The 13,831-nt window shown below is 38.9% G+C and overlaps 1 protein-coding gene across 2 annotated transcripts in view; it reads right to left on the reverse strand.

Annotated features, from left to right (window-relative positions):
• Positions 1–13,831, reverse strand: part of Flt3 (fms related receptor tyrosine kinase 3) — a 75,059-nt gene that overhangs the window by 25,196 nt on the left and 36,032 nt on the right. For both annotated transcript variants that reach the window (XM_033760007.1, XM_033760008.1), the window contains exons 8-14: positions 13,250–13,418; positions 3,120–3,223; positions 1,846–1,954; positions 1,418–1,596; positions 647–753; positions 428–560; positions 233–337 (exon numbers count right to left, since the gene is read on the reverse strand). In XM_033760007.1, coding sequence (XP_033615898.1) covers positions 233–337; positions 428–560; positions 647–753; positions 1,418–1,596; positions 1,846–1,954; positions 3,120–3,223; positions 13,250–13,418 — 906 coding nt within the window. The remainder of the gene's footprint in view (positions 1–232; positions 338–427; positions 561–646; positions 754–1,417; positions 1,597–1,845; positions 1,955–3,119; positions 3,224–13,249; positions 13,419–13,831) is intronic.

The following is a 13,831-nucleotide window of genomic DNA, read 5'->3' on the forward strand; positions in this document are numbered from 1 at the left end:
AAAAAAAAAAAAAAAAATTAAATAGAGAAGCAGTCGAGTTTTGTATTTGTGTATTCATGACCTGTATTTTGTATTTATGACTTGATTGGCCCTGACCCCAACCTACTTCTTTGAAACCTTGATACATGGCAGATGAAAACTATAAAAATAAGAAGAAAAGAAGGCAGGAGTGGGAAACTGCTTTCCATTTCTGTGAGTCTTTGTTGACATTATTCCACTGTATGTACTGTACCTTTCAGCATTTTAACTGCAACCTGGATTGAGACTCCCGTTTTACTAATTCCATAAGCTGTTGCATTCATCACTTTTCCAAAAGCACCTGATCCTAGCACCTTTCCTGTAAAGGTAAACAGGAAATAAGTGTATTTTAAAGGTCTTCCAATGAAAAGGAAATACTACAGAAAAATCTACAACATCCAATTCTTACCAAACTCTAAGTTTTCTCTTGGAAACTCCCATTTGAGATCATATTCATATTCTCTGAAGTCTATGTAGTAGTATTCATTATCCAATGAGCCAGTCACCTGTACCATTTGCAGCTGGCTTTCATACCTAAATTGCTTCAGAGATGAAATAATGAGTCAGTGAGCAATAGGCAGTTTTTCAGATATAGGAAACAATAATGAAATTTTCCCGCTGCTTTTACCTTTTTGTACTTGTGACAAATTAGCATAATTAGGACAACAATGAAAGGAAGACAAAGCCCAATTGTTGCATAGAATGAGATGTTGTCTTGGATGAAAGGGAAGGGACCTGCAACAAAAGAGCATTATTAGCAATGAAATACGATTTCCGTTCACTGTTATAAACAGTAAGTCTCTTATTATAATCTCACATATCCTGCTACAACAGAAACTAAAGCAACATACACATAAAGGACAAATGCCCTTCCTAGAAAATTCTAAATGATTCTGACCCACTTTAAAAAAAAAAATCATTTACTAGGGTTATAAAAAATTCATCTGTTTAAACCCATGGGAAGTACAAGTCAGGCTTTTTAAGTCTATATTCCTTCTATGAATATGTCATATGAGTATTGGAGACATTAGCTTTGTAATGCTGGCTATTCTAAACTAGTAGAGTTTCAAAACTGTTTAATTCAGGAAAGGGATCTAAGAAAAAAATACAAATAAGATAAAGGTAAATAAGGAGATTAATCAAAAGGAAAATGATAAGCTCTGAATTATTAAATGTTTAACTTATGAGTCATAATAATAATAATGTAAATAGAACTCTGTCTGAAATGCAAAACAGTACAATATAGGTCAGTGGGGATTCTTGCCTTACTCAAAAAGCCTTCTGTTCTTACACATCCGACCTATACTTGTAAAATTCCCCCAGTAAAAACCAACAACAGGGACTACTTCTAGTGGGGAATTCCTGAGGGTGAAGTATTACAACAGCAACTGTAGCATACCCGGTGCATTTAAAAGGATTGTTTCGCAAGATGTGCCCACAGAATTGTACGCACAACATTTGACCAGGAACCCTTTCACAGCCTCACTCATATTTAGGGTACTGCTCGATACCCACTGTCCAAACACTTTTCTGTTAGCCTTTTCATTCCAGACTCCTTCTGTGATTTCTTCTGTGCAGCTGAAAACCAAAGACAGGCAGAACAGTTAAGATAGCTGCAGCTGTTGTCAGAGAGGAAGTCAGGGTTTCTGTAACCAGTTCTCATAGACATTTATCTATGACAAGTTATCAGAAACAATTTATGGTCATGGAAAATTATGGTTGATTCAAAAGGTAATAACTTTACATATGTCATCATTTCTTCCTAAACTGTATTCAGGAAAAAGACAATGTGTCAGAGAGTTTTTCATGCAGAGGGGTTCTGATTACTTGAGAGACTTGTCTGAACATTTCTTCCAGGTCCAAGAGGGTAATGGGTATCCATCTGAGGAACAAGATGCTTGACTTGCTGATGCTTCGGCCAGCACTTGAGGTTTTCCTGCAGACAATAACATGCATAATGAGCTCATGGGGTTGATACTTTCCAGAAATAGTTTTAAATTTGACATCAGTATAGTCTGCCCATTTGTTCCAGGCAGTGTGTGTTTCTGACAGGTGTCTCATTTGGGATGTCTCAAGATGTCTTTTACTTCTTCCTTCCTCCTTGCCATGAAACCTTGACAGGTATCCCTGATATGGCAGTTAGAAACAAGAGGGGACAAGAGATGGAGGAATTCTTAGACCTTAATCCAAGACCTGTTATCCACAGAAGGTGGGTATTTTTCCCTTTCTCCTCTACCAACAATGTATGGAATGCACCCTTCCCTTATTCCCCTATTCTCAGGGATACTGGGGTGGGGCACCATGATATCACCAAGGATAAGATATATGCTACTGATCCATATCTTACACCAGGAAGAAATCCCTTAAAATAGTAAGAGGTTCTAAAAAGATCTATATTTATGACCCAAGGGAAAATTACCAAATCCCAGACCAGCAACCCAACAAAACTTGGTCTCTTTCCTTTATTAAGAAGGCTAGTCTGATCTCATCCATCAGAGCTGCTCCCCTTCAGCTCTTCTTTTCAAGCTAACCTTCCTTCCCCATTTTCTCTACTTTCACAATTAAGGAGTTTGCCTGTAAGTTTGTGCTATTGCCTCTGATTTAATTTTCATTATTGTGGAGGCAAAAGTTTCTACGTGTCCCATATCAGCAACAGCTTTCACTGCACTCTACATTTCTACTGCTTGACTCTTCTTGGAGAAAGCTAAAGGGTAGATCTCTACCTACATACTGGATCTAAAAATGATTCTTAGCTTCAGGAGGATATCAGCAAAAAGTATAATGAAATATATACTTCTCCTTTTCCTTACTCTTATCTATTTATAGGCCAAAGAAATGATAATTATTCAAACAAATAAATGGGTTTCAGCTTTTCCTTAACATAATTTTTTGAAGTATTAAAGTCAATAAAGTTACAATATTAAAGCATATGCAGGGAAGATATGGAATTAGCCAGTAGATAAAATGTCAAATATTTTAGCATACAAAAAAAAAGTTCTATAGCATGCTTTCTAAGCCATGACTTGGTGCACGCTAGTTAAGATTAACAGAATATAAAGGCATTAAAAGACAAAAATAAAATTCTTGGTGATTGGACTTACTTCTTATATTCAGTGTGAACATTTTGGTGAATTGAGCATCATCATTTTCTGCATAGAATATATATTCTCCTGGCTGGTGCTTATGGTTGCAAAATTTAGATATGCTGTTTGAAAAAGAATTAAAGACAGACTTAGCCTGATTTTTATAGAAGATACTATAATGAAAGACAGTGTGCATGGAAAGAGACTTCTGCAAGGCTATCTCCACTGCTAAAGTTCAGTGGTCAAGGAGGTATCTGTATTCTAAACCCTTGCTATTCAAACTGTGATGCATAGACAGGTAGCCCCAACATCAATGTAGTGTTATCTGGGAATTTGGTAGAAATGCAAACTTCAGATCCCACCTTAAACCAAAAGCCTCAATTGATACAGTATTTCAATGTGGCTCCCATGTAGTTCATGTGTACATTAAGGGTTAGGGTTAGTTGGGTATCCTCAGAGAGACAAGCAAGTTCCTGACCCTTACATATTTTGGATAGTCCTACTTCCCAGAACATGGAAGAAACTCTGCAGGTGGAAGAATGTTCCTGCCGGCCTGAAATGACTAGCTCGCTGATGTTGGTCCAAGGTAGAACCTTTGATTTACACAGCAGTTATCACTGGTGATGCTCAAATCCACTGAGTGTATATAAAAATCTTTGCATGATCTTGGCAGGCTCTAGTACCTACTTGGAATGCTGCTGATCAAGCAGTCAATACATTTTGACATGGGTAACTTGATATTGGGAGCTACTGACCATGCCTACCAGACCTATGCAATGCTGGATGTTGTAGTAGGATACTGGATAGCATAGGAGGGTAGAAGGGAAAGGATCTGCTGAATATGCCTTCATGCATTCACTATAACAAAATCAGAGAAAAGGAAATGATGTCCTAATACAGAATAAAAAAACCTAAGGTTTATCCAAAAGATATTTAGTTAGACCACAGTTTACTTATAGTTTAAATGTGAAAAAGAAAGACCAGACACAATATTGGGAGGGTAGAAAGGTAAGCATGAGGAGCAGAGCAGAAGCCAACCTTAAATTAGGAGCTGTGTAGGATACAAATGACTAAAAAACAAGGTATTCTGTGTTAGACAGCTTTCTGTCACCATCATAAACACCTGAGTCCACTTATAAAGTGAGAAAGTTTATTTTTTGCTCACAGTTTTGGAGGCTCCTGTCCATGACTGGTTGGCCCTGCTACTTTGGGGCCCGTGGCAAGGCAGCACATGTGAGTGCACCATGTAGCAAAATCACTCACCTAATTGCCAGGGAATGAAAAAAACAGGAAGAGGAAGGGACAGGGGTCCCTTCCTACCTCCTTCAAGGTCATATCCCCAAATACCAGACCTCCCACTAGGCTTCACCTCTTAAAGTTTCCAGAACTTCCTAATAACACCAGGAACTAAGCCTGCAAAAATGTACATTTGAGGGACATTTAAGATCCAGGCTATTTAAGCTCCTATCCTCAAAAGCAGCAGAGTCCAAATGGGTGAACAAAACCTAGTAATTAAAGTGCCAAACTGAGAGCAGGCAGATGATCAAAAGAGGCAAAGGTCGGTGTGGACAGGAAAAGCTCAGTGGGCTTCACAGAAGGAGTAGGACTTGAGCTGTATCCCCTAGAGGAGTTGGTTTAGAGAGAGCAAGAGAAAAAAGGTTCAAGGAGGAGGCAATACCACAAGTGAAGGCAGGAGACAGGAATGTATAGGGCCACAGTGAGAAGAACAGGGAGGACTCTTTTCTGGAGCAGAGGTATGTGTCCACATGTTGGAGAAAAAGAGGGCTAAGTGGGTAGAGTACAATCAATTGATTATGGACCCTGAGAAACAATCCTAACTAGTTGGACTTGATGGAGAAAACAGGAAAAAGATATTCTGAATTAAATATCATGAACAGTGATTTATTTACTTTCTTGCAGTAAAGAAAGTGATGGAAGCCAGGGCCTCATGTATGCAAGGCCACTGCTCTACCACTGAGCTACACCTTCCAGCCCCATGAATAGTAATTGAGATTGACCTGATGGCAGTATGAAAATTCTATTGGAGGGCTATATGGAGTAGTACTAACCATCAGGAATTCAGTCAATCGACAGTCAATAATCTTATTTTGTAGGAAGAATCAAGTATAGTTTGGTGGTTAAAGCAGATAAAGAGACAATTACAGCGTGCTGTTTGTGGGAAGTTGCGAAGTCTTATGAAAAGAGAAGTAAAAGTTCAGATTTGGGGTTTCAGAGCACAACAGATGAGTGTCATCTAAGATAGTGAAAATGGAAAAGAAAAGAGCAAATCTAAGAGACACCAGACAAAAAGAAATTAGAGGTGCTGGACTGTATAAAGCAAAAGAAGGCAATGGTAGAGTTCCAGTTGATCTCTACAACTCAGAACACACAGCTCGATCTTGCAGCTTTTGAGCATATGTTGATCCGACACTGATGTTCTTTGTATGACCTTATGTCCTAGTGAAACATCAATTCTAGTGATGACAGACTTCATTTCTCTGGTCTATTGAATGTTTCCAGCAATTAAAAGCTGAGCATTAATAAGTTTTTAAAAATATATATATGCTTTATTAACAAGAAGACTGAAGCAGTAAAAAGGGGGATTTCTCATCCTGACCATCTTCTGGACGACCAGGAGGAAATGGTTATTGAGGTGGAGGCAGGAGAAAGATTGAGGAGACATCAGTCAGACAGCCTAAGGAGGGGAAGAATAAGTGTGGCTGTGTGGGATTCCTAGACTTTTGGAAGGCAGTATTTAAGAGGCCTAAGAAAAGATGGGAGCTTCTAAAGGGGAAAAATGTCATTTTGGGGGGCACTGGCCAAAGACCATAAAAACGAAGAAGAGAAGAGGTTAAAAAAAAATCAAAAGTATAAATAAGGACCAAATGTATACTAAATATTGTGAAATAGGAAGAAAATGTTCAAATGGGAAGGGGAACTAGGAGAGGGAAGGGAGAATGGAAGGAAGAAAAAAGAAAAAAAATTAGAAAAGAAGGAAAAAAGTGGAAACAAAGCTTTCATAAATAAGGAAGAGAAGAGGGATTGAAGAGAGGGGAGCGGAATGGGAACAAAAAGAAAAATCGGGATATATCACGTACAGGTGCAAATTCTCTATGATGATTATGATTATTACGTATATCTAAACTTAATTAATAAATAAACTTAATAAAAAAACCAAGAATGTTCATGTTACAGAAAGAAAGGGAGAGAGAGAGGGAGGGATGGAGGGAGGGAGGGAGAGAAGGGGGGCAGACAGACAGGAAGGAAGCTAAGAAAGAGAAATAAGGAAGGAACTGGGGAAGCCAGCCAGCTATGTGGCTATCTGGGGATGATGCCAAAAGCTCTAGTCATTTGGTAGGGAAAGTAACGACCCATTCTACTTATCATTGTGTGTATAAAAGCAAAAGGTTTTATGGCCTTTTTTCCCCCCTTAGTCTTTTGTGCTGGCTTTACAGAGTGTGATTTGCACAGAGGCAGCACCTGAAATAGTTTGACTCTTCTAACAATTACCACGTAGGAAACTGGTCACATAAATAGAGCATAAATCTGAATCTCCAGCCTATTTTAAACTGCCTTTCCTTGCCTGTCTGACAGTTAACTCTTGCAATAACATTTATGTGGCTTGGAAGTCCAAGGGGACTAACCAATTAGTTGACTGGGAGATTCAAAACTTCCTCTTTCTTCCAGGGTATTTCTTAAAATGTCCCACTTGATATAGACGGGATAGGTCAGGAGTTCTGAGAGTTCATGGTGAAATAATATCTTAGAGACTAAGGAGATGTACTCACATTACAATTTTAAAAAGGATTTTCTCCTTTGTCATCAAAATGCAGGTCATTTTTATTTTCCATTTAGTACCCAGAGAAAAGGGCCAGCTCTTTCCAGTGGCCCAGGAGTAATTTTACTATTGGGTAAGAATGTTTTCTTTAAAGAGAAAGGGGATATGTAAGTAAAATCAAAAGGCAGAGTATCATAAAGCATGTATTGGGGAAGACAGGACCTGTGGCAGTGGGGAAGGAAGAGGTGACAGACTGAGAGTGGCTTTCCACACAGCACGGAAAGACGTGGACCAAGAGCCAGAGCCCAGCTCCCTCAGCCCACTGCAGTTCAATCCAATCTATGCAGGTTTCTGTTCTGAGTTAGATAAAGATGGGTGGGGCCTGGTGATTTACAATTTCTCTGTACAATACCACGTTCACTTTTATGTCAGGGCTCTGACAAGCCTAAAGGTTTACAAAATACAGTGGTAAAACATGGCACATGCTGGTTACAAACACTTTTATTTTTCAATAACCAAAGACAGAATGAATGTGTGTGTGGTGTGTGTGTGCGCGCGCGCGTGCGTGCACACAGGGTGTGGTGGTGTTTTGTTCTGTCTTTGCTTTTGTGGTGTGGGAGATGGAACTCAGAGCCTTGTGCACGCTGCGCAAGTGCTCCAACACTGAGCCATAGCTCCATCAATTCTGTTTTCTTACATCCTGGGTTTGAGAACCTCACAGTTTGAAATGAGTTGGTGTCAAGCAGCACCATGGAGAAATGGCTGAAACCATAGAAATCGGAGCTAATTGTTTCTGCTGCAAACACAGCTCTGCCATTGCCTGGTGGTATGAATGTGGGCAGGATACTCTGCCTCTCTGGGCCTCAGGTTCCTTGTCTATAAAAGGAGGGTAAGAATAGTGCCCACCTCCATCTACTTCTTGGAGAAGACATTTTCAAAAGTAAAAAAGCATTTCTATATAGATTGTTTATAACAAATGTCTAGCACATAGTAAACAAAATACATGTGTTGAGTTGTCACTGCTATGAAGCTTATTAAGTCTAGCGATCATTCTGAATAAAAAAGAAATTCAGGGTCTGAGATGTAGCTCAGCGGAAGAAAGCAGTTGCCTAGCATACACCACAGAGGGAGGGGGGGAAGGGAAGGGGGGAAAAAAGGAAGGAAAGAGAAGAGAAAGGAAGGAGGAAATGGAAAGGGAGGAGAATGGAGAGAAGGAAGGATAAAAGGAGGGAGAAAAAAAAGAGAGAAAAAAGCAAGAGTCTTAATCTGGGGTGTATAGTAAGTATGAAAATCACATTAAAATAAAAAGAAAGATTCAAGGAGAAAAAACTAAAGTCAATGCCCAACAACAGGAGTTGGTTAAAACAAAAACTTCCAAAGAGTCAAATACTATGCTGCCACTAAAATGGTGGTGTAAATATAATAGAGCAGCTATTAAAAGATACTTATGAAGGACTGGGGATTTAGCTCAGCGGTTCGGTGGCCTGCCTTGCAAGCACAAGGACCCGAGGTCAATCCCCGGTATCCCCCCAAAAAAGATACTTATGATACATGTTAACTGAAAAAAATCAGATGACAAATGTCACAATTTCATGTGTATTCAAAGGTCTCTTTTATACTTACCATTGTGGTTACATAGAAAAAATCTGAAGTGTTATTGTCAGTGATGGAATTATGGGTGGTATTTCTATTTTTTAGACAATTTTCAGAAAGCATGAGTGAGTTTAGGTTACTAACTTTGTGTGATTGGGCAGGTAACTCAGTCTCAGTTTCCATAGTTCATAAAATAGGATTAGGAGGATTAAGTGAGATAATCTACAGGAAGGATCACACATTATCCTGCACATGGTAAAAGCTCAAAGAGTCTCAGGCTTCAGTAAGTGGCTTTATAGCAGAGATGAAGAAACTTTTAGAAACCAAGTAACCATACTGCAACCCTAAATCCACCTATTCATCACACAGTGCCAACATTGCAATTAAATCTGAATACTGAGGCTTTAGTTCAGAAAAAAACTCTTTCCTTAACATCTTTTGTCTTAAAAGGTAAGGGCAATAGCAGAGCTTTCAACGATACAAACAGCTGATGCTGCTACTCCTTTCCAAGCATGTGCATGGCCCTTATGTACCCTGCTGTCTGAAACTTAGCTGCTAGGGCCACACTGGGGTGACTTGGCTCTTGTGCTGACAGAGAGGGCTCTTCATGCTCACTGTTGCACATGTGTCATAGATTCACCACCACTGCTTTACAGGATGTGCTTGCTAACTTATAATGGAGTAGAGCCTTGGGGAAAAAATAGATCTAGGACCACTTTCGGAAGCAATAGAATGGGACAAGACTTAGTTGGGACCTTGGGGTATTTCACAAGACCAAACCATCTCCTCTCCTTCCTTTTCTGCCCAGGCTCTTCTTCTTTGGAAAAATGGGGAAAAGTACCACTAGAGGCTCTAAAAGCTTCTGCATTCTCATTGACCATATTTAACAGCCTGCTTTTCTGTGTGCCTGCTCCTGTGCTGGGCAGGCCCCTGGCTCACCACCCAAAACCCACACAGCCACCTGCTACTATTTACTTACCAGGAAATGTTTACTTAGTGTCTGTTAGGGGCAGAACTGAGATTCACAGTGGGAAAACTAATGATTTCAGGGAAAAGGAAAATACAAGACTTGGGTAAGGATAAGTAGATTCTTTCAGAAGAAATTTCTAAATAATTAAAACAGCCTAATATAAATTTATTTTTTTAGCATGAAACTGAGAAAAACTAAAGTAGATTTGGTGTTTATTATTAAGCCTATAGATAAGAAATTATGCAAACTCAGAGGTGAAGAATCTTGGAAACATTTATCAAGGCCAGCACGGAGTTGCAGGGCGCACCATTTTGTAAGATGCAAACACATAAAGGCAAGCCCTACTATAACAGGCTTCAGTGTGGTATTTGAGGAAGTAAATTGGAGAAATGAAGCTGGGAAGGTGGGGAAGCTGAGTGGCTTCTGGCACACACGCCACGACCACACCATCGTGTCAGAGGAGTAGTGTTATTACACGGCCTTTTGGTTACAGATCAAAATTTAAAACTGCTGTCACTTTGTCACTGAAAAGCTCTGGCAACATGATTAAAACACTGTACTTCACCAGCCAAATTCTGTTCATTTAAATTGTTGAGTCTAGGTGGTGGTCAAGGACGTGCACCTTACTATTCATTTAGCTTACTAGTAAATTTAAACTTTTTATAACCAAAAGGTTTTTGTTGTTGTTGTTGTTGTTTGTTATTATGTTATTAAGGATCGTACCCAGAGCTCCATGCACAGTAGGCCAGCACTCTACACTGAGCTATATCCCCAGCCTGAGAACTTTGAAATAGATGCTGAGTGTTGGGTGTTGCTGTAAGTGCTCTTGTAACCCTAGTAGTGCAGAGGGTGTTACTGGCTTGCTTTTGGCCAGACTATGAACTTTGAGCAGCTTCCTAGGGGTGGTGATATATTCATTCGCTTACTAGATACACATTTACAGAAGAAAGCATTGTGTAGAGACAGAGAAATGACAGAATGCCTATCTTCATGGAGATTATAAACTCAGAGGTGAGATTCAACATACAAAGAAGTAACTATGGTACCAGATAATTAGGAATAAGAGAGGTATAGAACACTATAGGAGTGAGGATCTGTCCCAGCTCAACTCATTCATTTCACTACCTCTGTAGCAAAACTATGAGGGGCCTGGAGTGCAGATTGTGGCCATGGAATGAAATCAAATCAACTAGTCATTAAATTGACCTATGATCCATATATTAGAGACAAGATTCCCTAATCAGTGTTTCTATAAAATCTCCAAAGGCTATGCAAGATGCCACCAGAACAGCAGCAATCTGTGTAACTAGGGAAGGTGAGGGGGAGAGACATTATCTTATCACTCTTGCAGCTCCTCACAGCTTCAAACCCAACAAGAAGATATTAAAGTGAAATTTGTTGAAATAAATTGAGTTATTGCTTCTCGACCTTTTGGCTAAGATCAAGTGAAATAAATTGAGTTGATACTTTATCTTCTTGAATCAAGTTCATAAGCAAGTACCATAACGCATTGATATACAATACAAAGAAAAGAGGGAACAGTGATATACTGATATCCTTCTGAACACAGGCCATGGATAATCAGTCTAATGAGGGAGGAGTAGGAGTGACTCCTTTTCCTGCTCCCTTTAGAAGTTCTGTGGTGCTGAACAAGGTCATATCCCTCTAAGATAGCAGTTCTGAATCAGGGGGAAATTTTCCTACCAGTGAGTATTCGGCAGTATTTGCGAATACTTTTAGTCAACATAACTGGGAGAAAGGAGATGTGTTATTGGCATCCAGTGGGGGAGGCCAGGGATGCTGGTAATATTTACAATGCACAGGATAGTCCTCCAAAACAAAGAACTATCCAGCTCCAAATGTTAGTATGCTGCTGTGGAGAAACTTTGAGTTAGGTGGAATACGTATTAGTCAGCTCACAGACTAAAGGCTGTGCTCTTAAGGATCTTGAAAATGAATCCTTTGAACATTAGGGGATTTGAGCAAAAGAAGGTAGATGGTTCCTTACCAAACCTGCATTACAACTCTTTTTAAAAGTCCATACAGGACTGGGGATGCAGCTCAGTGATGGAGTACTTTTAGCATGTGCAAGACCCTGGGTTCCATCTTCAGTAAAATACACACACACACACACACACACACACACACACACACACACACAAGCAGAGACCATATAAATCATTTTTGGGAATAAAAAATAACACAATAATCAAGGAAAATCAAGGTGAAAAGGACTTTACTCTTTCTCTTCCTTTAGACCAGAGTTATTCTACAAAACATATGAGCTGCAAGCACCATTTTGAAATTCCCAGCTATGAAAAGAAAGTGAAAAAAAAAGCAGGTGAAATGAAGTTTAAGAATTGCTTTCAATTAATAAAATATATCCCCAAATGTCATCATTTTGACATATAATCAATGTAAAATTTATTAATATTTTACATTCTTTTTTCATACTAAATCATCAAAATATAGTATGTATTTTATAGTTAACAGCACCTTTATTTGAACTAGCCACATTCCAAGTTCTCAATAGCCACATATGCCTATGGCTACTGTATTGGCCAGCACAGATCTAGATCTGTGATTTTTAAAAAATCATCAAAGTTTCTCCTTAAAAATGAAACATCATGTCTGTAGTCCCAGATATTTGGGAGGCTAGGGCAGGATGGAGCACTTGAGCTCAAGAGTTTAAGACTAGTCTGGGCGACACAGTGAGATCCTATATCAACAAAAAAGAGGTGGAGAAGGAAAAAAGGAAGGAAGGAAAGGAGAGGAGAGTGGAAGGAAGGGAGTGAGGGAGGGAGCAAAAAAGAGAAGAAAATATAATATGAGAAATTTATCCCAATTCCGATTCAGCATGTCTAGAATAAGAGTCAGAAATACACATTTTTTAGTATTTGCCCAGATGATTCTCATGCAGTTGGTTTATGATTCTGTGTGCTGTAAAACATTGATCTATTCCAGACCATCAGCTTGCTTGAGAATGGTATGTGCCTCTGAGTCCCTCAGAGTCTAGCCTGAAACCATGTCATACAGGAATAGTTCTAAGAGATAAGAGGGGGTCATAACTTTAGCAGATGCAGGGAAGAGTTGGATTTTGCTTTTCAAAGGGGGCTAGAAAAGAGAATTCTTCCCGTAAGAGAATCTTCAATACAGTTGCCCAGATCCTCAAATTTTCTTCACCACTTCTGTTTGGGCTATTTCTGCATTTTTAAAAAAATTTAAATCAATACACCTATAGTGATGTATTCCTGTTTTTAAGGAGTTTTACTTCCTCAATAATCTGCAAGAATCCTCCAGAAGATAACACTGTATAGCCCAGTACTCTCAAATAGGAAGTAACAATATTGTGACTGAGAAAATGCCACACACCCACACTCCAACTAATATGAGTCTGTTTTTCATGCAGTAAGTCATATTCTCTGAAACACTGTAAGACTGTTACTATATCCTCACTTTGTGCTCTTTGTTTTCAATTTCAAAACAATATTTTATAAATTCATGGGGCTGGGGTGTAGCTCAGTGGTAGAGTACAACCTCTAGGTTCAGTTCTTAACACTGCAAAACCACCACCACCACCAACAAACCCAAATAAAACTACCTATCTATATAAATACAAAATAACTGAATTCACTAAGTTCAAAGCTCTCTTAGGGCCCGGGATGTAGCTCAGTGGTTCTGCTGCCTGCTTCACAAGCACAAGGTCCCGAGTTCAGTCCCCAGTACCAAACACAAAAACTGTCCTCAAAGGCAATAAGGAAGGATCATGCTAAGAATGTCAAGTCTTAGGACTCTTTGTTTTCTCACCTGTATCCATCTTCAAGGCCACTTTGTTCACAAGGAAATGATTTTCGAGAGAAGGTCCATGAACATCGGATTTCTGGGTATGCCTTAAACTTGACGGAAAAACAAAACTCTTCATATTGATCAATTTCATAATCTTCACTTGAATTGGTAGCATTTATAAATCCTTTTTCTGTAAAACAAAATGCATTTATCTATCAAATAATTGGATTCACATGGAAATGTTTTGAGATTAATATATATTTTTAAAATCAGTTCAACACAAGAAAGTTCAAATGTTTGGAGTGCTGTGGGTTAGGTTTGATAGTCTAGGAAGAAAAGGCTTCCTCAGTTCTAAGCCTGAGCTCATCATCCTAGGGAATCAAGTGATTCCTCTCTCTCTCTCTCTCTCTCTCTCTCTCTCTCTCTTCATACTGGAGATTAAACCCAGGGCTGCTGCTAAATTGCCAAATAGTTTAAGATTTACCTTCTTCATATATATATATGTATATATATGAAGAAGGTAAATATATATATATATACCTGCAGATGTCACAATTTCATATATATATATATATATATAAACCATATATATAAATAAACTGT

The sequence above is a fragment of the Fukomys damarensis genome, unplaced genomic scaffold (assembly GCF_012274545.1).
Source record: "Fukomys damarensis isolate Sample0158 unplaced genomic scaffold, DMR_v1.0_HiC HiC_scaffold_38, whole genome shotgun sequence".
In the NCBI taxonomy this organism is placed as follows: Eukaryota; Metazoa; Chordata; class Mammalia; order Rodentia; family Bathyergidae; genus Fukomys; species Fukomys damarensis.